Here is a 24,669-nt window from a genome sequence, read left to right as displayed (position 1 = left end):
ATGCACTCTTCCCTGGGATCAAATCCAGGCTCCACTTTTTTTTTTTAGATTTATTTATTCATTTTGAAAGAGTTACAGAGAGAGGGGGAGAGGGAGAGAATCTTCTATCTGCTGGTTCACTCCCCAGATGGATGCAATAGGTAGCACTGGGCCAGGCCAAAGCCAGGAGCCAGGAACTTCATCCGGGTCTCCCATGCAGATGGCAGGAGCCTAAAACTCAGGCTACCTTCCACTGCTTTTCCCAGGCAATTGGCAAGAAGCTAGATGGAAAGTAGAGCAGCTAGGACATGAACCAGTGCCCATGTGGGATGCTGGCATCACAGGTGGCAGCTTTACATGCTATGCCATAACACCAGACCCTGGGCCCCACTTTTTAAATAAGATTTATTTTTGAAATGAATTACAGAGAGAGAGAGAGAGATCTTCCATCCGTTAATTCACTCTTCAAATGGCTGCAATGGCCAAGGCTGGGGAGTCCGAAACCAGGAGCCAGGAGCTTCTTCCAGGTCTCCCACATGGGTGGCAGGAGCTCAAGTACTTGGGCCATCTTCCACTGCTTTCCAAGGCACATTAGCAGGGAGCTGGGTCGGAAGTGGAGTAGCCAGGACTCATGGGTTGCTGATGTCACAGATGGTGGCTTAACCCTTTGTGCCACAACAGGCTCCACTTTTGATTCCAGATTCCTGCTAAAGCAGATCCTGGGAGGTAGCAGATGATGACTGAAGTAGTTGGGTCCCTGTCACCCACATGGGAGACTCAGATTTCGTTCCTGGCTCTCAGCTTTTGCCTAGTCCAGTCCTGGGTGTTGCAGACATTTGGGGAGTGAACCAGCAGATGGGAGGTCTCTCTGTCTCTATCCCTCTCTGGCTTTCTGCCTTTCAAATGAATGAATGGATTAAATAAATCAGAAACAAAATTATTTATTTATTTATTTGAAAGTCAGAGTTACATAGAGAGAGAAGGAGAGGCAGAGAGAGAGAGAGAGGTCTTCCATCTGCTGGTTCACCCTCTGAGATGGTTGCAACGGCCAAAGCTGCGCCGATCTGAAGCCAGGAGCCAGGAGCCTCCTCTGGGTCTCCCACGTGGCCGCAGGGGCCCAAGGACCTGGGCCATCCTCCCCTGCCCTCCCAGGCCACAGCAGAGAGCTAGATTGGAAGTGAAGCAGCTGAGACTTGAACTGGCGCCTATACGGGGTGCTGGCACTGCAGGCGGTAGCCCCACCCACTACACCACAACGCTGGCCCCAAGAAACAAAATTTAAAAAATTAAATTAGACCCCAGGGGACATTTGAGCCAGAATATCATTGCTTCATCTCAGCTGCAGGTTGCTCAGGAACTCCTCCATTGCCTTTCTCACCATTCTTTCAGTTACACACATTCAACACATCTGGCATTGGACAGTGCCTTGTTAATGATGGTTTAGGAGGACTGAACTGTTGCTGCCCCTTAGAGGCTAATCTATTGCTGTTACAGTTTTAAAAACCCTGTTGTTTTCCTGATTACAAAAATATAATCCTGCTCCTAAAAATATAAACTCAGATACATAGAAATACACAGAAATGAAAAGCCTCCCTGAATCAAGCTGGGGGGCCAGGAGTGAAGCAAGCTCTAGGGATCTATAGTAAAAGCAGTGGTTTTGTTTTGTTTTGTTTTGTTTTGTTTTGTTTTGACAGGCTGAGTTAGACAGTGAGAGAGAGAAAGGTCTTCCTTCCATTGGTTCACCCCCCAAATGACCGCTACGGCCGATCCGAAGCCAGGAGCCAGGTGCTTCCTCCTGGTCTCCCATGCAAGTGCAGGGCCCAAGTACTTGGGCCATCCTCCACTGCACTTGTTGGGCCCCTCAGTAGTAGAGATGCCCACTTGCTCGAGAGGACGCCCAAAAATCCAGACTCCAAACCAGCTGATGCAAAAAGCATGAGGTATTTATTGTACGTTTGCGCAAACGGGCCCCCCACCTCAGGCAGTGAGGAGAGCCCCGAGCGGCAGTTTTACACAGGTTATATAGGCAACGAATTAGCATATTCCTAACGCATGTATAGGATTGGTCAGTTCAGAGGGACCGTTAGCATATGGGAGAATGCTGGCGAAGAATGCTGGTGGAGAGTGCTGGTATAAAATGCAGAGGTGGCACGGGATTGGTTGGTTCGGAGGGACAATTAGCATACCGGAGAATGCTGAGGGAGAGTGCTAAGGTGTTACAGGATTGGCCGGTCGCAGTGACATCATAAGTGTGCACCTAGAGACCCTCCGAAGGGAGGGGCAGCTCTGCTCTGGGGCGCGCCCAGAGGTTTCCTGGAGGGGAGGGGCAGTTCTGCTCTGGGGCGCATCTAACCTCTTAAGAAGCCCCTGATATTTGCCCAGGCCTAGTTTCCTGTCCCTCTCCCCCATAAGGGTCCTTCATTCCCTCCTTTTCTCTTTGCACAGATTTTAATCCTAAAATCTATTGGACCTCGGAGATCTTTGAAGCTTGACACTGGTACTGTTGAGTCAGCACCTGGGTTTGGAGTTAAACTTGCCAAGCTAGGCGAAAGGGTGGCTGGCAAGAGGGGTGGTCTGGGGAGAGCCTGCCTCACTGGAGGGAGGGAACTCTGTTCTTGCTGGACTGGGTTGAGTCCCACTGACTGGGGACTGGGAGCCATACACGCCCCAATAGTTAAGACTATTTTTAGGGATTTTTGTCAAATTATTCTGGTCAGGTACATCCCAGGTATCTAACCCAGTAACCAGTTGACATACGTTCGGGTATAAGGTGGGCCACCATGCCCTGGGGGTATGTAACCACTAACAGACCAGGCCACCCATCCTGTGGAGGAAATTACTTCCCACGTTAACAATTGTGGAGCATGGGGATTGGAAAAACAATGGGGAAAGGCCAGGAACATCACAAATATTAAACAGTTTTTGAAAGTCTTAGCTTGAGCGGGTTCTGAGTGCGCTGGAGCTTCCATTTGGCTGGTCTATCCGGATCCTCGGGGCCCTGGGGAGGTGGTGCTCGCTTCACGTGTGAGGCGTGGACCCACGCAGCGATTCCGTCGACCTTGAGAGCGGTGGGAGTTGTCAACAGCACAGTGAAAGGGCCTTGCCACCGGGGCTCTAGAGTTTTAGATTCGGACATACACGGCATCACCGATTTGGAAAGGATGTGGGATAGTTGTCGTCTTGGGTTGGTAGGCTGCTGCAAGAGGTTTCCAGACCTGGTTCTGGATGATCTGGAGCGCTCTCAACCGGGCCTGTAACCTAGGGGCATCGGCAACGGAGTCACTGGCACGGTCAAGCAAGCCTGCTATTGGTGGGGGCCCTCCACAAAGGACCTCGCATGGTGTCAGTCCGCAATGAGAGGGCGTGTTTCGGACCCGGAACAACACCATAGGGAGGAGTTGGACCCAGTCTTTAACGCCAGTCTCCAACGCTAATTTGGTCAAGGCACCAGATGTTGGGTCTTAGTCCACCCGTACAAGGATGGACTGGGTCCGAGGAAAGGTAAGTGCGCGCCGCTCGCCCGTTCCCCAGCCTCCTGGTCCCGGAGACAATCAGACGCAGCGGGGAGTCAAGTCTAGCAAGGACTCAGTCACCTTCTGCATAATAGTACCTTTTATAACACAAAACTGCAGAGTCATTGGGGCAAGGCTAAGGACCAACCAATTACTTAAAAAACACCTTGGGGGGGGGGATTTCTATAGGACTAGCCCTATGTCTATACACTTGTTACTAGTTTTGTTACCTCCCTTGTTGTTGCGCAGCCAATTAGTTTTAGTGGTAAACAACTTTGGATTCCGCCCATCTTACTTCCTCTGGGCGCCATCTTACTTGGCTCCGCGTGGCTTCGTTTCGCGCAGTTCGGTCGGGGGCACCCTGGAGCAGCTGCGCATGCAGAGCCCCCGGGCCTGGCCTGGCCTGGCCTGGCCGCGCTCATGCCCCACAGATTCCCCCTTTTTGTTTTAGCACGCGGTCCCTGTCTTAGGTTGCCCCCAGCCGTCCTTGCCCTTACCCGTCATTGGTAACCCAGGCAGCTTGGCCATGAGCCCTGTCTTAGGTTGGTGCAGGACGCTGGGTGCTTTACCCGTCTTGGGGTGTCGCGTGACTTGTAATTATGGGGGCGTGGTGAGCTTTCTCCACCGCCTGTCTTAGGTTGTTCCGGTCCATCCGGAATCTTACCCGTCATTGGCAATGTGGAGAGCACCGGGGGTGCTTCCCCAGTTCAGGGGATCATAGCCCTCTGTGGCTAGCAGCCTCTGGTAATGAACCTCAACCTGTCTTACCCTAGTTGCCTCTATGCGCTGTTGTATAAACTGTATAAGCCTATTCGTTATGCATGGGCCAATAGCAAGGATTAAAAGCAGGGCAAGAAGCAGTCCAAGAAGAGAGAAGAGGTAGGGAAAGAGTCCATTAAGGCTCATCCAAAAGAGGCTTTTTTGGAGTACACACTAGATTACCTTGGAAACCAGAAATAAACACCTTGAACATAAGAGTTAGCACACAAAATCCGCACATAACTTAGAACTATTTAACAGAGCTAAAAAGAGCTTACATGACCTAACTTTAGAAATGGCAGAGTAACCCACTAAGCAGACACTGTTAAAAAGAGACACTATAGTTTTTGCAAAAGCAGATCTGTAAAAGAAACAAGTTTAAAGCATATTAAGGACATATAAAAACTTGTAAGACCACCTTAGCTGGAAAGCAAAAACACGAATACAACATAGGTCCGACATCATCTACAATATTTTAATACACTGCATAATTTAAATAGACTTAAACAGTTGTTACTTTAACAAATTTAGAGTCCCATCCTTTGAGAGTTCCAGGGATCCTACTGGAAGTCCCAAAGTTGTTAGACTCCATTTGAGAATTTAAACTGTTAGAGAGTCAACCGCTTAGCCAAAAACTAGTACGTATAACCTGAATATTTTAACCAAAGCTGTGGGGCAGATCTGATCAGAGTTAGGTAATCACTCAAACATTAAAGACAGACAAATCCAATAAAACACGAAACCTTCAAGACACGTGCAAACTCTTAGATAAGTTAACTACAGCAGCACAGAAAAGAGCTGGTCATCAGCATAGAAGCCCGTTGCTTAGGACAGGGAAACACATCTGAAACAAAGCGGCAGGGAATGAGAGGCTTCCGTAGTGCTGGAGAAAAAGTTTCATTAACTGCAAATAAAGACTCATTAGGTTGGAAAGGGTTAATGGATGAAGGTTTTTGTTCCTTTAGGTAAGGCCAGTGGTAGCCAAAGGCATTTTTTTCTTCCTAGTGAGGACAGCATTGAATTGTAAATGGAGAGGAAAAAAAGCAGCCCAAGGACTAGTCTCCCCTAGAGTATCTGGCTGTGGTCTGCAAGGGTGCAACAGGCTACACTGACTGGAAGAGAGTGCAGAGAAAGGCCGTGGTCCCCCATTTACAGGGAAGACTGTGCACGTCGGGGCCTAGTAGGACTGGCTGTGAGGTTGGGTAGGCACGCTGTTTACAAGATGGCGGCGGGTGATTCAAGGGAGGGGAATAACCAAAAAGGGGTGGCCACATGGGCGGAATTGGAGGCGCAGTGCCTTGAGGCAGTGTTGGGCTTTTAGGGGTTGCTGCCACACCTGAAGGCTCCACCTTAGTTTTAACTGCCTCTGGGGATTTACGAGCCTCCCTCAGGCCAGTGCAGGCCTTCCCTTTCCTCCTGCTCCTTGTGGATCCTTTTTGTTGTAAATCCTTTCTGCCTCCTTCATTAAATCTTGTATAGTATATCCCTGAAGCCCCTCTAGCCGCTGCAATTTATTGCGGATGTCCGGCGCTGACTGTCCTATAAAGGACATGATTACATCTCCCTGCCGGTCCTCTGCCAGGGGGTCAAACGGGGTGTACATACGGTAGGCTTCCATTAATCTTTCTAGGAAGCCTGCCGGCGTTTCCTCAGCCCCCTGCACTACTGCACGTACCTTGGCCAAATTGGTGGGGCGCTTTCCAGCCCCTCTGAGACCCGCAAGGAGAACCTGGCGGTAAAGACGAAGTCGCTCCCTACCAGCAACGGTGGTGTAGTCCCAATCAGGACGGGTTAAGGGAAACGCCTCCTCGATTTCGTTTGGCAGTAGGGTCGGTCGGCCATCTGCTCCAGGGACGTTTTTCCGTGCCTCGAGGTAGACGCGCTGCTTTTCCTCAGTAGTGAGGAGGGTCTGCAGAAGCTGCTGACAATCATCCCAGGTGGGCTGATGAGTCAATAAAATTGACTCGATCAGCCCAGTCAGAGCCTGGGGGTCTTGAGAGAAAGAGGGGTTATGGGTTTTCCAATTGTAAAGATCGGAAGCAGAGAATGGCCAGTACTGCATCTGGCCAGCCACCGAGCGAAGAGGAAAAGCCTGCGAAGTCCAGACGCTTCCCGAGCCCCCTGCCTGCCCCCGACGGAGGCGCAGGCGGCTGGAGGGCGGGGAAGGCGCTGAGACTTCTTCCCCTGCCCTCGTGGAATCAGGGGATGGTGCAGAAGGCTGCACATCCCGCTCTGGTTGTAGTGGGGGTTCCTGCGGGGGAGCAGGTTGGCTGGGAAGATAGGGTGGGGGAGAGTCAAGGAGCAGAAAGTCCTGATCAGCCGGAAGAACCGGTGGCTTGTCAGGTTTTGGACCTCGAATCTCCTTCAGAGGGAATAGGGAGGAGGTTGGCACAACCGGGATAGGAGGAGGGGGTATCGGGGTCCGTATGGGCTCCGTCGGGAAGGAGAAGGGTTCTATCCAGGGAGGGGGGTTACGTGAAAAGATCCTCCCACGTGGTAATGTAGGCCACCTGATCAGGGTGTCCATCGGATCCTGGCTGAAAGACGCGCTCCTTAATCTGTAAAATAATATCGAGGTTAAAAGTGCCGTTCCTTGGCCAGCCGACCTCGAAGGCCGGCCACTCTGAGGAACAGAATCTTGCCCATTGTTTCTTTTTAACCTCCACTGAGAGGTGGCGCGCGCGTTCTCGAACGTCCTTCCAGTGATCTAGAGTGAGACTTAAAGGGGTGGTTATTTGTTGACCCTTGCGTGTAAGGATTTCAGCCCAAACAAAAAGAACAGCCAATGCACAGACATATACAGTAAGCAAGACAAAACACATGGCTAGGACAAATCGAACGCTATTGCGCTATTTTTGGGAGCGGCTGCCTGACCAGCCCTCCCCGGGAAGGAGGGAGACTTAGTCTCCGACCCACCTCCAGACCACCCCGAGTGCGTCTTCCGGGGGAACAGACCGAGGGTTTCCCCTCATAACCCGGAGCGTCCTCCGGGTAACGGGCCAGGGGTTGCTGGGCACGCCTGCCTCCCCCACTGGTCCCACAGAGTCAGGTCAGATACTGGCCAGTCAGAATACTCAAGACGAAGACAACAACAGACAGAAAACACTTAATTATACCTCCAACTGGTCCGCAGAGAATGGGTCTGAGGGCGACCTCGAGCCCCACGTTGGGCGCCAAATGTTGGGCCCCTCAGTAGTAGAGATGCCCACTTGCTCGAGAGGACGCCCAAAAATCCAGACTCCAAACCAGCTGATGCAAAAAGCATGAGGTATTTATTGTACGTTTGCGCAAACGGGCCCCCCACCTCAGGCAGTGAGGAGAGCCCCGAGCGGCAGTTTTACACAGGTTATATAGGCAACGAATTAGCATATTCCTAACGCATGTATAGGATTGGTCAGTTCAGAGGGACCGTTAGCATATGGGAGAATGCTGGCGAAGAATGCTGGTGGAGAGTGCTGGTATAAAATGCAGAGGTGGCACGGGATTGGTTGGTTCGGAGGGACAATTAGCATACCGGAGAATGCTGAGGGAGAGTGCTAAGGTGTTACAGGATTGGCCGGTCGCAGTGACATCATAAGTGTGCACCTAGAGACCCTCCGAAGGGAGGGGCAGCTCTGCTCTGGGGCGCGCCCAGAGGTTTCCTGGAGGGGAGGGGCAGTTCTGCTCTGGGGCGCATCTAACCTCTTAAGAAGCCCCTGATATTTGCCCAGGCCTAGTTTCCTGTCCCTCTCCCCCATAAGGGTCCTTCACACTCCCCGGGGCACAGCAGAGAGCTGGACTGCAAGAAGAGCAACCAGACAGAACCAGCGCCCCAACTGGGACTAGAACCCCGGGTACCGGTGCTGCGGACGGAGAATTAGCCTAGTGAGCCGTGGGGCCGGCCTAAAAGCAGTGTTTTCTGCATACTGTCAGGGCCATTCTAGCACAGAAAGGTCAGTGCGGCCACGTTGGAGCCCAGCATCAGAATGCTCTGCTTCATTCAGGAAACGCATCATGTGGGAGACCTGGATTCAGATCTGGTCTCCCACCTTCACCTTGTCCCAGCCCCAGCTGTTGAGGCCATTTGGGGAATGACCCAGCAGCTAGAGATACCTCTGTCTCTCCTCTTTCAAATAAAACCAATTTTTTTTTTAAGATTTATTTATTTATTCGAAAGTCAGAGTTACACAGAGAGAGGAGAGGCAGAGAGAGAGAGAGAGAGAGAGAGAGAGGTCTTCAATCTGCTGGTTCACTCTCCAGATGGCTGCAACGGCCGCAGCTGCGCCGATCCGAAGCCAGGAGCCAGGTGCTTCTTCCTGGTCTCCCACGTGGGTGCAGGGACCCAAGCACTTGGGCCATCTTCCACTGCCTTCCCAGGCCATAGCAGAGAGCTGGATTGGAAGTGGAGCAACCAGGACTAGAACCGGCGCCCATATGGGATGCCGGTGCTTCAGGTCAGGGCTTTAACCTGCTGCGCCACAATGCTGGCCCCCAAATAAAATTCATTTTAAAAATAAATTAGAGGCCGGCGCCTGGGCTCAACAGGCTAATCCTCCGCCTAACGGCGCCGGCACACTGGGTTCTAGTCCCGGTCAGGGCGCCGGATTCTGTCCCGGTTGCCCCTTTTCCAGGCCAGCTCTCTGCTATGGCCCGGGAGTGCAGTGGAGGATGGCCTAAGTGCTTGGGCCCTGCACCCCATGGGAGACCAGGAGAAGTACCTGGCTCCTGCCTTCGGATCAGCGCGGTGCGCCGGCCGCGTTGGCCATTGGAGGGTGAACCAATGGTAAAGGAAGACCTTTCTCTCTCTCTCTCTCTCTCTCTCACTGTCCACTCTGCCTGTCAAAAAAATAAAATAAAAAATAAAATAAAATAAACTAGAAAGATCAGTGACTAAGGGTGGATGGCTGGATTGTGAGAAAAGCTACCAAAGAATGCTGGAAAGAAGGGAACCAAAGGGGAAAACTGAGGACGGGCTTGGGTTCAAATCACATCTCACCATTTGCTAGCCTAAGGATCTTGGAAAAGAGACTTAAATTTTTTATAGCTCAGTTTTCTCACTTAGTGAAGATGATGATGTTTCTCAGCTATTTGGTGAGGATGATGATGTTGATAATAATACCTTAGGAGCTGGCGCCGTGGCTCACCTGGTTAATCTTCTGCCTGCGGCGCTGGCATCCCATATGGGTGCCGGTTCTAGTCCCGGTTGCTCCTCTTCCAGCCCAGCTCTCTGCTGTGGCCCAGGAAGGCAGTGGAGGATGGCCCGAGTGCTTGGGCCCCTGCACCCACATGGGAACCAGGAAGAAGCACCTGGCTCCTGGCTTCAGATCGGCGCAGCACCGGCCATAGTGGCCATTTGGGAAACGGACCTTTCTCTCTGTTTCTCCCTCTCACTGTCTACAACTCTACTTGTCAAATAAATAAAAAATAAAAATAAACTTAAAAAAGATAATAATGTTACCGGAGAAATTGCAGGGTTCTTGTCTTCGCGCAAGAAAGAATTCAGGCGTGAGACAGAGAGTAGTGGGAGGTAAAATAGCAAGGTTTATTAAGAAGGAACATCTGTAAGGACGGATGGGCACCTCTCCAGACAGGGCCTGAGAGAGAGTGCCCAGTCCCTCAGACTGGGGGAGAGTGGGGGGGCTGCATGGGTGAGTGGAGAGTACACCCGGCCAGGCCAGGCGGGCGGCTCAGCAAAGATGCAGAGAGCTGAGCGCCCAGTCCAGTTGAGGCTGGGGGTTTTTAAGGACATGGGTCTTGCTTCCCCACCTCTGCTCCTCTTGGAACAAAGGGCTTTTTGGATGTAAATAGAAAAACTTCTCTTGAAGGTCTGAAACAAAGGACTTTATGGATGCAAATGTTATCAGACCTGAGGAAGCGAGCAGGGTGTTTGAGATGCAGATACTGGGCTGCACCTGGGAGATTGTGGAAGATTTATCAGGCAGGAAGCAGGAGGGGTGAGGGCCTGCACCTGGCAGGTTATCAGGTAGAAGGGGGCAGGGCAGGCAGGATGCGAAATCTGGGCTTCCCCTGAAACATTGTTAGGATGACTTTGAGATGCAGATGCATATAGATGTCTTCTCTTTAGGCCTGTCACACACACATAAGCTCATAACTGACTTCCTACCTAACAATAATGCCTTAGAAGGTCGTGGTGAAACACACTTGTGTATGGCTCATGAAATACTTTAGCAATACATGGCACAGAAGAGCTACCTAATAAACAGACTGTATTACTCTGATCATGATTTTTATTGATGGAAGAATCAAGGGAGTGTTGTATCATGTAGTATATGAGAAGGCATGAAAAATGGTGTCTTGGAAGATAAGTACCAAAAACTATTTATTAGATTTGGCAACATGAAGGTCATTGCTATGTTTAGGAATAATAATTTCCAGGGTAATGTGGATAGATTGACATGACTACCCAGAGCATGGAAGTGAGGACATAAAGGTATCAAAATAGCAAAAAGAACAACAGAACAGAAGAGTAAGTCCAAGACCAGACTCGTGTTTATGTGGAAATTTAGCATATGTAAGTCTGCAGGGAAACAATGGACTATTCAAATTGAAACTTGGAAAATAGGCCATCAGTTTAGGGGAAAAAAATGAGACCCTCCCACACAAACACCATTCACAAAAACAGATTTTCATCGGACTAAAACAGTAAGTTCTAAAAATATAGGGAGAAAATATTGGATAATAGTTTTGCAGTTTGGGGCTAATGATAGCTTTTCCAATTTTCACACAAATCCAAAGTAGTAGAAGTGAAGGCTGCCAGACTTAAATTCATTAAAACAATTTTTAAAAAAACTTTGTACATTGAAAGATATCAGAAAGGAATGTAAAAACAAGCTATATGCATATAGGGAGGAAATATTTGCAACCTGTATAACAAAAGATTTTTCTGAAAGATAAAATGAGTTTCTACAATTCACTGAGAAATAAACAGATAATTGACAGAACAGGGAACTACAAATGGCCAATTAGCACATGAAATGATGCTTATTCTGCTTCTCCAGTAATTAAGGAAATACGACAGGAAACAATGAAATGCGTTTTATTCATCATATTTGAAAAAAAAAAAAAGATGACATATGCCCACTGACATGAGGTCATTTCATGTTGCTTGGAGAGTACATTGTTACAGGCTTTGGAGGACGAATTTGGCAGTCTATTATAATGGAAAGTGTGAGCGACTTAGCATCCAGTAGTTCTACTTTGAAACAAACAGCCCAGGCAAACAACTGTATGTGTTCATAAGAAGCATACAAAAAGGGTGTTTACTTCAGCACTGGTTATCAAATTTGAGAAATTTCTACAGGGGCAGATATTTGATACAGTGGTTAAGGCACCACTGGGGATTCCTGTATCCCATATGGGAGTGCCTGAGTTTAAGTCCCTGCTTCGATCCCAAAACCAGCTTCCTATTAATGCAGATCCTGGGAGGCAGCAGGTGATGGCTCAAGTAGTTGAGTCCCTGTCACCCACAGTGGAGACCTGGATTGAGTTTTGGGTGCCTTTGTCCTGGGCAGTCACTAATTGATTTGAGCATCTGGGGAGTGAACTAGAGGATAGAAGATCTCTGTCTGTTTGTCTCTCTGCCTTTAATTATTTTTCTAAGAACAGATTTATTTATTTATTTGTGAGGCAGAGAGGGAGAGAGAGAGAAACAGAGATACCCTTTCCATCTGCTGGTTCACTCCCCTAATGGCCACACCAGCCAGGGGTTGGCCAGGCTAAAACCAGGAGCCAGGAACTTCATCCGTGTCTCCCATGTGGGTACAGGGGCCCAAGTACTTGGGCCATCTTCTGCTGCTTTTCCAGGCACATTAGCGGGGACCTGGATTGAAGTGGAGCAGCTGGGACTTGAACTGGTGCTCATATGGGATGCCAGTGTTGCAGGCAGTGGCTTAACCTGCTACACCACAACACTGGTCCCCTCTGCTTTTCAAATAAATAAATTTTTTAAATTTTGAAAATAAAAAATTTAAACAATTTAAATATCCATCAATAGAGCAATTAAATGACCTGTGGTTTAGCTACACCATGGAATTGTATTTGGCAGTTTAAAAGAATGAGGTAGATCTGTATGAGGATAATTCAAAAAATTTGTAGAAAATGCAATTAAAAGAAGTTTATTTTGATGAGAATAACTTCTGAAATTCTCGCATAGTTTTTTTTCATGATACCCATTTTCCATAAACTTTTTGAAAATCCCAGGGCTGGTGCTGTGGCACAGCAGATTAAGCCACAACCTACAGTGCCAGCATCCCATATGGGCACCGGTTTGAATCCCAGCTGCTTCACTTCTGATCCAGTTCCCTGCACCCAGAAGGGAGACCTGGAAGAAGCTCCTGGCTCACCCAGCCCTGGTTGTTGTGGCAATTTTGGGGAATGAACCAGTGGGTGGAAGATCTCTCTCTCTCCCTCTCTCTCTCTCTCTCTGCCTTTCCTCCTCTCTCTCTGTAACTCTGACCTTCAAATAAATAAGTACATCTTTTAAAAAATAAATAAAAAATAAAATCCCTCAGCTGTATGGATTTCCAATTTTTTTGTACCAAAATTGATTTATCTTTTAATTTTATTTTTCACACACTTTTGAAGTCTCCTTGTATGTACACAGTTGAATAGATTTCCAGCACATGTGAAAAAAGAAAAGTTGCAGAGTGATAAACAGATCATGAAGCCATTTGTATAGATCTGCCCCTCTATTCCCAGTAAAATAAGAGACATTTCTATTTATGTGTGTAAATGCATAGAAAAAAGATCTGGCATGGTAACCAACAAACTGAAAATAGTGGTTACCTCTGATGAGGGAAGAGTTATTGTGCATGCGTTTCTTGCATAATTAAAAATAAATGGAAAAGAATGAAGTTTTTAGAAAGGAAGCAAAGTGGGTGTAGACTGCTCACTTTTTTTTAAGATTTTTATTTTTTATTTATTTGAAAGACAGAGTTACAGAGAGAGGTAGAGACAGAGAGAGAGGTCTTCCATGCACTGGTTCACTCCCCAGATGGTCGCAATGGCTGGAGCTGCGCCGATCCGAAGCCAGGAGACAGGAGTTTCTTCAGGGTCTCCCACGTGGGTGCAGGGCCCAAGGACTTGGGCCATCTTCTACTGCTATCCCAGGCCAGCAGAGAGCTGGATCTGAAGAGGAGCAGCCGGGACTAGAACCGGTGCCCATATGGGATGCCGGCGCTTTAGGCCAGGGCTTTAACCAGCTGCGCCACAGCGCCGGCCCCTAGACTGCTCATTTAAAAACTTTCTCTGGAAAGAGAGGTGTTGAGCAGTCCCTAGGGAGCCCTCATTTCATCAGACCCCCTTCCCTCCTGGCAGGACATCTGGCTTCAGACTGGTAGTGGCGGTGATGGGCCGGGAGGGCCGGAACCAGGCTGGGTGGACACCCGAACCTGGCTGAGCTTCTAGGGCCCTCCCAGGGGTTGCGCCGGGCGCCAAGGTGTGGGGGATTCCCACGTGCCTGCTGCTGTATGACTTCTGCAGAGCAATGGCGTCCTGCGCCCTGCAGCTCGCCATGGGCCTCGTGCCTCAAGGCGGCCTGGAGACCTCTCAGCCCGAGGGCAAGGCAGGGGCCGGCGTGGGGAGCATTTCCGAGGAGGCCCTCCCCTGAGCCCTGCGCTGCCCCACCTGGCACAGTGAAGCTGGAGGAGAAGCTGGAGCAAAACCCCGAGGAGTCCCGGGACATCAAAGCTCTACAGAAAGAACTCTGACTTTTTTTAGAAAAGATTTTTATTTATTTATTTGAGAGGTAGAGTTACAGATAGTGAGAGGGAGAAACAGAGAGAGAGGTCTTCCGTCCGCTGGTTCACTCCCCAAATGGCCGCAATGGCCGGAGCTGTGCCAATCTGAAGCCAGGAGCCAGGAGCTTCTTCCAGTTCTCCCACGTGGGTGCAGGGGCCCAAGCACTTGGGTCATCTTCTACTGCTTTCCCAGGCCATAGCAGAGAGCTGGATCAGAAGAGGAGCAGCTGGGACTAGCACCGGCACCCATATAGGATGTCAGCACCGCGGGCGGAGGATTACCCTACTGCACCATGGCTCTGGCCCATGACTTTCAATAAATAAATAAGTCTTTAAAAAAATACTTAGTAGCCATGTCGCTGTGAGGGATCTAGTGCAGCTTAGCAACTACTAAATAACTACTATGTGCCAGGTAGTGTGCAAGTCTAGAGATGAAAAGAAATACGGCATTGCCTTCAGTTAAGGAGCTCTCAGCTTAGAGGAGGGACAAAAATGTACGCAGATTCTACCTAATGTGCTAAGTACAGTAACAAGTATGTGGAGGGGGACTGTGGGACAGGAAGGGCGTCCATTGGTCAAGTCTGCTGGTGAGAGTATAGGGTAGAGGTTGCTGAGAGAGGAGAACAGGTCATCAGGAAAGGCTAAACTCAGCCTTCAAGTCTTGTAGGATGAGTACAGGATCAGCTGGCATATGGTGGATATTCAGTATATATTTGTTGAATGAATGAATGCATGCATGAATGAATGAAATATACATTGCTGAAAAAATAGAATATCTGTAAGTTTTCATCATTTAAAACCAAAAGTGCCCATCGAATATGTTTCCTAGGATGGTGGTATTAGGATAGAATACAGCCTACAATGTGTTGAAGACTGCATGAGAATGTGATATATATGTATATATATATATATATATATATATATATATATGAGTAAATTATTCTTTGAAGAAATTTGCATCCATCTATTAAATAGTTATTGGGTACCTATTGTGTGTGTGGGATGCAGAAGACAAGCATGGCTGTGAAGGGCAGGAAAGACATAAAGAAGTAGTAGTTGGGCAGAAATGGGTGGCTGGGGAGGAATGGGTTGAGAAAAGTTCTTTTTAGAAATGAGAGAAGACTTAAGAATGTTTATTAGTTACCAGAAAAGAGTCAGTAGGAGGTGAAGTAGGTAGATGAAGCAAGGATCTCACAGAGCCTGAAAGGGTTGAGATTACGTCCACCAGGGGCAATGAGTCTTGACCAGGATAAGGAACCCTTCATGTTCAGAAACAGGGAAAGTTTGGTTCATTTTAATTAAAATGATGTTTTGCACCAAGGTGAACTTTAGCATTTTAAAATTTTACTTATTTGAAAGGCAGAGTGAGAGAGAGACAGAATATCTTCCATCCGTGTTCCCCAAATGTTCCCAACAGCCAGGGCTGGGCCAGGTCAAAGCCAGGAACTGAGATCTTCATCTGGGCCTCCCATGTGGGTGGCGGGAACTTGGGCATTGTTGCTGCCTCCCAGATGCATTCGCAGAAGGCTGGATCGCAAGTGGAGGTTAGTCTCAGTCCCAGGCACTCCAGTCCAGGAGGCAGGCATACCAAATGGTGGCTTAACTCATTACCCCGCAACACCCGCCCCAGGAGTCATTTTTAGAGGATGGAGAGTGAAGGCGGAGTGAGCCTGATGGCCCCAAGTTTGTTGGTAAATTAGAAGATACAGTCATCTTGTGAGCGTGAAGGAGTTACAAGTAAGTTTTGGAAGTTGAGTTTGAAGGCGGTAGAAGTTTGGAATGGTCAGTGCAGTCGATGGGAAGGATTGTCATTTTGCTCTAAATGCCCATTTGAGATAGGAGACTGTAAACTTGTGGTAGTGTCAACACCTAGAGTTTTGCATTTCTCTCTAGCCAGCTTCAGCAGAGCAAGCAGACCCTGCAACTTAATTCAGAGGAGCAATTTTGCTAGACAAGTAGAGTAGAAGGTCAGGGGTGCAATGGAGATGAGGGTGTTGATAAAAAAAGTGGCTCATGTAATTAATCATGGGATTCAGCCTGGGCAAACAAGGAAATGAGGCCAGGAAGGGACTGATATCCTGTGAGATAATGGAGAGAGTGAGGCTACAGAGGCCTGTATGAAATGAAAGATGGGCTTCAGCAGGACTGAAGGCCTAACAGAGCTGTATAGATGGGTGTGTAATAGATACATATCATTATTTGAAATGAATAGATATTCTCTAGATCAGGGGGTATTTTGTGCCCTTGCCTCCTTTAGCAACCTAGTAAGATCTATGGGTTCATTGTCCAAAAGGCATTTTTAAGTGCCTGGATAATGCCACTAATACAAACAATGCAGTTACCCAAATATTTAAGCATCGCGATTTAATAAGCCATGTGCTTCTCTGCTAATTCCATATCCATATGCAGGCTTAACAATGATAACAATTTAGAAGTTGTTATGAGCAGAAATGCTATCTTGAGATATTTGCAACAACTGGAACAGAAAATGAAAATAACAGTGGGTTGTTTTTTTTTGTGTGTGTGTGTTTTTTTGTTTTTTGTTTTTTGTTTTGTTTTTTTTTTTTTTTTTTTGGTTATACAATCACAGGTACTGCAAACATCACTGTAGATAGTTACCTACATTTGCAACTAAAGAAACTGCTGGACTTCAGTTAGAAATCAGTAAAAGAGATTTTTTTTTCTCATCCAAGTTCAAGGATCTTCTGATCCTTGGACCCCAGGTTAAGAACTGCTGTCTTACAAGGTCAAAAAGAGTAACAGCGGCTAAGAAGGAAGCTGGAAGTGGTCTTTGTCAGAGATGAAAGGGATCCTCACAGAAAGGCAGGGAAGAAAGAGCTAGGGGAGCTGCCTTCTCTCTGCCTCCTTAGAACTTAGGTGTGGGAGGTGTATAAATGTCCAGTCGAAGGACCTGAGGTATCACTTGGAAAAGAAGCAGGGTGTGAGGTTGCCGCCTGTGGGGGAATGGATTTTGTTTATCGTGGATCAGGGTCCAGAGAGCACAATGGAAAGTAGGGGAGCGATGGGCACTGTGGGAAGATGAGCCACTGGGGGTGCGGGCAGGGGAGCACAGAGTGGTTCCTGCCAGACAGCAGGCTAGACACTGAGGACACAAAGATGACTAAGACAAAGCTGAGTCACCCATCTAGGATTCGTCTAAAGCAGATCTTGCTGGCTGATTGGCTGGTCTAACTGGGCTGATCACACACATCTTCAGAGACTCTGAGAGCCAGAGGCAGTAAGATAGGCACAGGGTATCACTAGAGACTCAGGGAGAGAAAAGCTAAAAACCTACTTTTTTCTTTCCCCTCCTTTGATCGTTTTTACAAAGAAAAAAGTTATATAATGGAGGAAAAAAATGAAATAGTGCCATGTTCAGATAATTCAAAGCAGCCAGTCATCCAAAAATTAATTAGATAAAGCTAAGGGATATGTCCGCCTCCCTCACTCTGAATTCTTTGGGAACCTTCTAAGGATCTTTGCAACCAACAGGTTCTTTGATGCTCTTACCCTTCAGAACACTGTGGACTGGGAAGGATCAAAGGAAGGCAGGATGGACTATATTTTTAGATTTGTCTCTGGGGCTCCTCGCGCCTGGATCTCTCCTCTGTCTGCAGCTCTCAGAATTTAGGATTCTGGGATTCTTTTTTTAAACTTATTTCCCCCTTCTCTTTTAGGAGGATCTTTCAGAAAGGCTCAGGATGGAGGCTTCTGAAGGTGGGAGGTGTTGATTTGGCCCTAGTTCCTCCTTTGATTCTGTTCCCTTATGCCAGTGGGAGCTGCGAGCTCCCTGCCCTGTGCCCAGTTAACAAAGCTCTTCTGGGCTGAAGGGAGGCTGCCCCTCAGGTGGAGAGGCAGCGGATAGACAGGGGAGGTGAGAACAGAGGCAGGGCTGAAGCTAAGCTGACCTAGATAGAGCAGAAGCAGGCTGTGGGGGTGGTGGGAACGGCCTGGGAGGGGATGGTCCAGGGAGAGAGGGAAGCATCCCAGAGGGGCCCTGGACACAGAGGAGTAGGGAGCTGACTATCATTTAAGAAGCCTTGGCAAGACTTGGAGGCCACCCAAGGAAGGCTGTGTGTGGGTACAGTGAGCTGGGATGCGTGTGCACACGTGTGCAAGGTGTATGTGTGTGTGTGGGGGGGGGGGGTTGTCTCTTTATCACATGTGGCCCGAATACTTCGATTTCAGTGGCACAACAGTGGAGGAAATGAGAACTGGAAAACTATATGAACCTTTGGGGAGCTCCACTCATCCTAGCAAAAGTCCCAGAGTGTTCTGCCAGCATTTCCCAGCAGGAGGTCAAGGAGAGATCTTGTGTACCCAGCTCTCACCCTGGGTACCATGGTGGGGAGAGACACAAAGCCAAGACACGGGGCCAGCTTGGAGGACAATCAGTTCATCCACGGATGCTACCAGTAGGCGCCACACTGTGTTGGGACCCTGTGGGGAGAAGAGATGCCCTCCAGGAGGACACAGTTAGACTGAGAGAGCACTGATCCTTCTAAAGCAACACTAAGAACCTGTTACCGTATATAATTGTTAATGCTCCTGGCTCACAGAGGGGGTTTCTGCCTGGAGGGAGGAGGTGGCCATTAAACTGAGCCCTGAGGTCTGGGAGGGCAGGATTTGGATGAGGAGAGTGACATGGGCTCTTCAGAGGCAAGGTGCACAGGTGAGCCTAAGTTTGGCTCATACGGGAACCAGGTATGTGACCAGACTGACAGGATCGGAGGCCTACTGAGGGGCAGATGGGCAAGTCCATGTGGATGGGGGAGAGTCAGATTCCGGAGGGCATTTTAAACTTCTAAAGGGACTGTGTCAAGGGTTTGAAGGGCTCTGATTGTTTCCCTGCTCTCGCCCTTAGCTACAAGCCCATCGTGGAATTCATTGATGCACAGTTTGAGGCCTACCTGCAGGAGGAGCTGAAGATCCGACGAGTGCTGCACACCTACCATGACTCTCGAATCCATGCCTGCTTATATTTCATTGCCCCCACCGGTCATTCCCTGAAGTCGCTGGACCTGGTGACAATGAAGAAGCTGGACAGTAAGGTATGGAGGTGGGGCGGGGCTGGGAGGCTGGACAAGCTGCATTCACACTTCCTGATCTCCTGGCAGAGGCGATGCCAGATTTCAGAAGTTCTGTGGCATCCTCCTCCCACCCCTCATTCCCCGTTTCTCCAGAAGGATGGTGTTATGGATCCAGCACCTGTGTCTTAGGCTTTGGCATCTATTTTCCTAGTACTGGAGCTGGCATGGCCCCGAGCCTTCTTTCTGCCCTGCTCCCTCTTGGGAAGGAGGGTGCAAGATGGCTGTGCAGGTCTAGGAGCAAAGCCTTGAAGAAGGGAAAGGTGCTTCTTCTTTCTCCCAACAGTAACTGCCCTGTGCTAGAATCGAATATGCAAACTTGACATTGAGAATTGTCATTATTCTTATCAATAATAATAATCTGTATAATAGCAGCCAGCATTTGTTAAACCGTGATTATATGCCAACCACTGCGTTATGCATCTCATGGAGAATCTTGCTGATTGCTCACATCCCTGTGAGATGAGCACCACAAAAGAGAAGAGAGGTTGAATGACTTGCCCATTGTCATATGGCCAGCTACTGATAGAGCCTAGATTTGAATCCAGATCCATGGCCCCATGATATCCTGCACCCTACACCATGTATAATTAGGCGATAATTCATCATGCTAAACGATTGTTTGCTATACAAAGGAACTGACCACAGGATTCTTTTCTTTCTTTTTTTTAAAGATGTATTTATTTATTTGAAAGTCAGAGTTACACAGAGAGAGAAGGAGAGGCAGAGAGAGAGGGAGAGGTCTTCCATCCTCTGGTTCACTCCCCAATTGGCTACAATGGCCGGAGCTGTGCCAATCCAAAGTCAGGAGCCAGGAACTTCTTCCAGGTCTCCCATGTGGGTGCAGGGGCCCAAGGACTTGAGCCATCTTCCACTGCCCTCCCAGGCCATAGCAGAGAGCTGGATCAGAAGTAGAGCAGCCAGGACTCGAACTGGCGCCCATATGGGATGCCGGCACCGCAGGCAGCAGCTTTACCTGCTGTGCCCCAGCACCGGCCCCAAGGATTCTTTTCAAAAGTCTAATATCTGGTCCTTTTTCCCTAACGTTTAGTATTGTTAGGTAGTATGATGAGTACTTTATATGCATTTTTAAAGATTGCTTTATTTATTTGAAAGTCAGAGTTAGGGAGAAGAAGAGACAGAGAGAGAGAGAGAGATCTTCCATCCACTGGTTTACTTCCCAAATGGCTGCAATGGCTTGAGCTGGGCTGGTCTGAAGTCAGGAGCCAGGAGCTTCTTGTGGTCTCTCACATGGGTGCAAGGGCCCAAGGACCTGGGCCATCCTCCCCTGCTTTCCCAGGTGCATCAGCAGGGAGCTGGATCGGAAGCGGAGCAGCTGGGACTTGGACCTGCGCCCATATGGGATGCCAGCACTACAGGCAGCGGCTTTACCCGCTACACCACAGTTCCAGCCCTATACGCATTCTTTTATTGAAACTTTCCAATAAGCCAATGTGGTAGAACTGTGATTACTCAGATTTCACATATGAAGACACGGAGGTGCAGAGAATCAAGTAGCTTGCTCGAAGCCAGATAACTTGGAATGGGGTTGGGATTGAACCTAATTCTTTCTGACTGCAAGGTATTTTGTGTTACAAAACTCTACTTTTTAGCTCTGCCATTTAGTAGCACATCCACTGTAAAAACTGAGCTTCAGTTCAAGCTAGAATAGGAGCCGTCTTTCACTGGCTGCAGCAGTGAACTCACAGCCCATGAGTAAGAGGCTGCTTTTGAAATGTTGCCAGGCCCTGCAATCCCTAAATATGGCAGCAGCGAGCCATATGACTGGTGGCCTGGTGGATGGGCTGGGTGCTGTGAGCAGCCTTTGACATCTGTGTATGATGTGCTGATGGGAACTCGGTAGAAAGCGACAAGGACAACTGCCTTGGTCTGCCCTTCCACCTTGGTAAGGGCTTTGTCACCCCACCCCTAGTCCCCAGAGACTTCCAGGGAATGCCCCCAAGGTCCGGATCCTGAATCCTGTGTGATATCAGCCTTCAGAAGCACCCCGAAGCTGAAGTGCAGAGGAGGCAAGACTGATCTTCCAAGTCTAGAGCTCCCAGACCCCGGGGCCTGAGCATCACCCGTGCTGCCCCACGGAGGCCTGCTGGCAGAAACTATTTTGTTCTCCCTGCAAATCTGAGCTTAGATGTGCTCTGTCTCACACAGCCATGTACATTTCAGGATTCTTTACCTCTAGACAGTAAAAGCTGAGGACTGGCATTGTGGCAGAGTGGGTGAAGCTGCCACCTACAACGCTGCCATCTCATATAGGTGCCAGCTCTAGTCCTGGCTGCTCCTCTTCCAATCGAGTTCTCTGCTAATGCACCTGGGAAAGCAGTAAAAGATGGCCCAAGTGCTTGGGCCCCTGCACCCTCGTGGGAGACCTGGAGGGGCTCCTGACTCCTGGCTTTAGCTTGGCTCAGCCCTGGCCATTGTGGCCTTTGAGGAGTGAACCAGTGGATGAAAGACCCTCCCCCCATCTCCCTCTTTCTGTGTAACTGGGCCTTTCAAATAAATAAAAGTAAACCTTAAAAAATAGACAGTAAAAGCTTTGTCCTCTCTTGGAGGAATTTTAAGGATCAGGGTTCAGGTGCGATGAACTTCAGGATGACAGTAAGTCTTTTGCCTGCAGTCTGAAATACAGCATTTAGATCTGCTCTTTTACCGGAAATTAGCCAAGAGACTCGGGCAGTATAACTATTTTGCATAAGATTCATATCAAATAGGTAACTGAGAAAGTCTTCACCTAACTAGGTTGGTTCATTGTTGTTTGTTGTTGGAAAGAGAGCCAGGTTTACATTCCCTCTGTGTGTTGCTCTTACCTCCCTTCTCTGCCATCTCCTATATGGATCCATATTACAATAAGTGTAGCTGGCTGGATGGGTTGACACAATTTACTGTTAGCAAGGAGTGGCCACCTTTCCCCCTGGCAACCATAGATTCCCAACTATCATCTTTCTACTTCCAGTCACCCAGCAAGTGACCTTGATTCCAAGATATCACATAGCTCATCCACTAGGATCTGAACTGGTATGCGGCTCATAGCTAAGACTGTGAACTTGGGATAAGGGTAAACTTGGATTTGAATTCCAGCTCTGCTAGTTGCCTACTCTTTTAATTTTTTAAAAGATATATTTATTTATTTAGAAGGCAGAGTTACAGAGAAGCAGAGGCAGAGAGAGAAAGGTCTTCCAACCATTGGTTCACTCCTCAAGTGGCCACAACAGCCGGAACTAGGCTGATCCAAAGCCAGGAGCCAGGCTCTTCTTCCAGGTCTCCCATGTGGATGCAGGGGTCCAAGCACTTGGGCCATCTTCTACTGCTTTCCCAGACCATAGCAGAGAGCTGGATCGGAAATAGAGCAGCCAGGACTGCAGGCAGTGGCTTCACCCGCTATGCCACAGTGCCAGCCCCCTTTGACCTTGGACAAGTTACTGAACCTTTCAATGCCTCAATTTCTCATTGGTAAAATAGTGGTCATCATATCCCCTGGATATTACTCTCTCAGGATTAATGCGATTAATCCATTTGAAATACTTGGTTCAGTGCCCAACACACAGTACATCCCCTTTGCTTTTGTTGATTATATTGTTTGTCTGCAGAGATGGTCATTCTAGACCACTGGGCTGAGCTGTTCTCTCTGATGGCTGCTGCAAGTCCTAGGTCATGCTGCCGTCACTTGTGCAAGTTACCAACAACAGTCCCACTTTGCTCCTCCTTTCCTTAGGTGAACATCATCCCCATCATTGCCAAGTCAGATGCCATCTCTAAGAGTGAGCTAACGAAGTTCAAAATCAAAATCACCAGTGAACTTGTCAGCAACGGCGTCCAGATCTATCAGTTCCCTACAGACGACGAATCGGTGGCAGAGATCAATGGAACCATGAATGTGAGTGGGAAGAGAGAGGTTTAACTCTCCAGTCATTTTCTCTTTGTCACTGTTATTTTACATACTACCAGTGCAGCATGTTCGCCATCCATCTTAGTGTAGTCAACTCTCAATGATCAATTCTTGGGTATTTGTGAGAAGATCCAGAACCCAGACATCTCCTCTTTCCTGGTGGTGGCTGCTGCAGAGCCTCAGAGATGCCAAGGTTAACAGCCAAAGAATGAGGGAAAGGCAAAGGCTGGCTCCAGGAAGAGTATGGAGCAGGGAAATCAATCCCGCCCTCCACCCATCCATCTCCTCGATTCTCCTCTGATCTAGGCCAGGGAGTCCCCATGGGCCTGCAGGAATGCAAGCAGGTCTTTGTCTCTGACCAAAACAATGCTGGGCGAATCGGTGCAGTGAAAGAAGTGAAAAGTTCGTTGGTTTTGCAGACTCAGGGATAATCTGCACTCAGACCATCAAGTCCCCTGCCCTGAGAGTTAGACATGATGCATAGCCTTGAACTTCGTGCTGTCTAGAGACTTGTTGTTTTTAAATTTTTTAAAAAATTTTTGTTTTGACAGGCAGAGTGGACAGTGAGAGAGAGAGACAGAGAGAAAGGTCTTCCTTTTGCCGTTGGTTCACCCTCCAATGGCCAACGCGGCCGGCGCGCTGTGGCCGGTGCATTGCGCTGATCCAAAGCCAGGAGCCAGGTGCTTCTCCTGGTCTCCCATGGGGTGCAGGGCCCAAGGACTTGGGCCATCCTCCACTGCCTTCCCAGGCCACAGCAGAGAGCTGGCCTGGAAGAGGGGCAACCGGAACAGAATCCGGCACCCCGACCAGGACTAGAACCCAGGGTGCCGGCGCCGCAAGATGGAGGATTAGCCTATTGAGCCGCGGCGCCGGCCGAGACTTGTTGTTTTTAAATATTAGGGTGATGCTTTGCTTTATGAAGTGTGACTGAATAACAAAACCAGGCTGCCCTCTTTGCTCTCCTCCCCCACAGCCCCCTACTGGAGAAATGAGCACCAAAGGAGGCAAACATCTCCTCATGCTTCTTGGCGACGTGTTGATGCTGCTGCTGTGAAATGTTCGCTGTTGTGATTTCAAGGAGACAGTTACTAGCTTTCAGAAAGCCTCCACTTTGGGAACAGATTTCTTTTTCTCTATTGAGAGGCATCACTTTTTCCTAATGACATAATGCCCGGGTGCAGCCAAACTCAGGAAAGCCTTGTAATAAAAGCCATTTTTAGAAAACTTTCCTGCTGCTGCCACCCTCTACATTCTCATTACGGCGTCAGCTGTAGCCACCCCCTAGGAGTTGGCCAACAAATCAGCATAGCGGGGCAGCAAGGCATTGTCTCGCTTGGACTTGCTGCACCTCAGTACACCCAAGATATGTTTGTTATTAGAGGTCCATCCTCCTCTTTGGCAAATTAAGCTCAAGAGTAAGGCCAAGGGGGTTGTGGGAGGTGGAGCTAGGTCCTCTTTGCTTGCCCGTGGGCAGTCAACAGCAGAGTAGCACTTGTCCTCACGAGCAGTTAGGGCATTCTGCTGGGGAAGCCTGAAAGGGTGCCTGGCCTGCAGCAGAAGGGGAGCCTTTGAGAAGTGTTATCTGGGTGTCGTTGGCACTGATGTCTGGAGTGTCCAGAGGCCTCCGCACATCGGCCCCCATAGAGATCTGGCAGACTGCTTCCCTAGGTCACTGAACAGCTTCCGGTCTT

The 24,669-nt window shown here is 48.7% G+C and overlaps 1 protein-coding gene across 7 annotated transcripts in view; it reads left to right on the top strand.

Moving 5' to 3' along the window:
- The window catches only part of SEPTIN6 (septin 6), an 83,971-nt gene that overhangs the window by 28,358 nt on the left and 30,944 nt on the right, over window positions 1-24,669 (top strand). For all 7 annotated transcript variants that reach the window (XM_062182932.1, XM_062182935.1, XM_062182933.1 and 4 more), the window contains exons 4-5: window positions 18,852-19,038; window positions 22,805-22,966. In XM_062182932.1, the coding sequence (XP_062038916.1) occupies window positions 18,852-19,038; window positions 22,805-22,966 (349 nt within the window). The remainder of the gene's footprint in view (window positions 1-18,851; window positions 19,039-22,804; window positions 22,967-24,669) is intronic.

This window comes from Lepus europaeus, chromosome X (genome assembly GCF_033115175.1).
Source record: "Lepus europaeus isolate LE1 chromosome X, mLepTim1.pri, whole genome shotgun sequence".
In the NCBI taxonomy this organism is placed as follows: Eukaryota; Metazoa; Chordata; class Mammalia; order Lagomorpha; family Leporidae; genus Lepus; species Lepus europaeus.
Note: the sequence above shows the minus strand (reverse complement) of the source record. Positions and strands in the feature narration are given on the sequence as shown.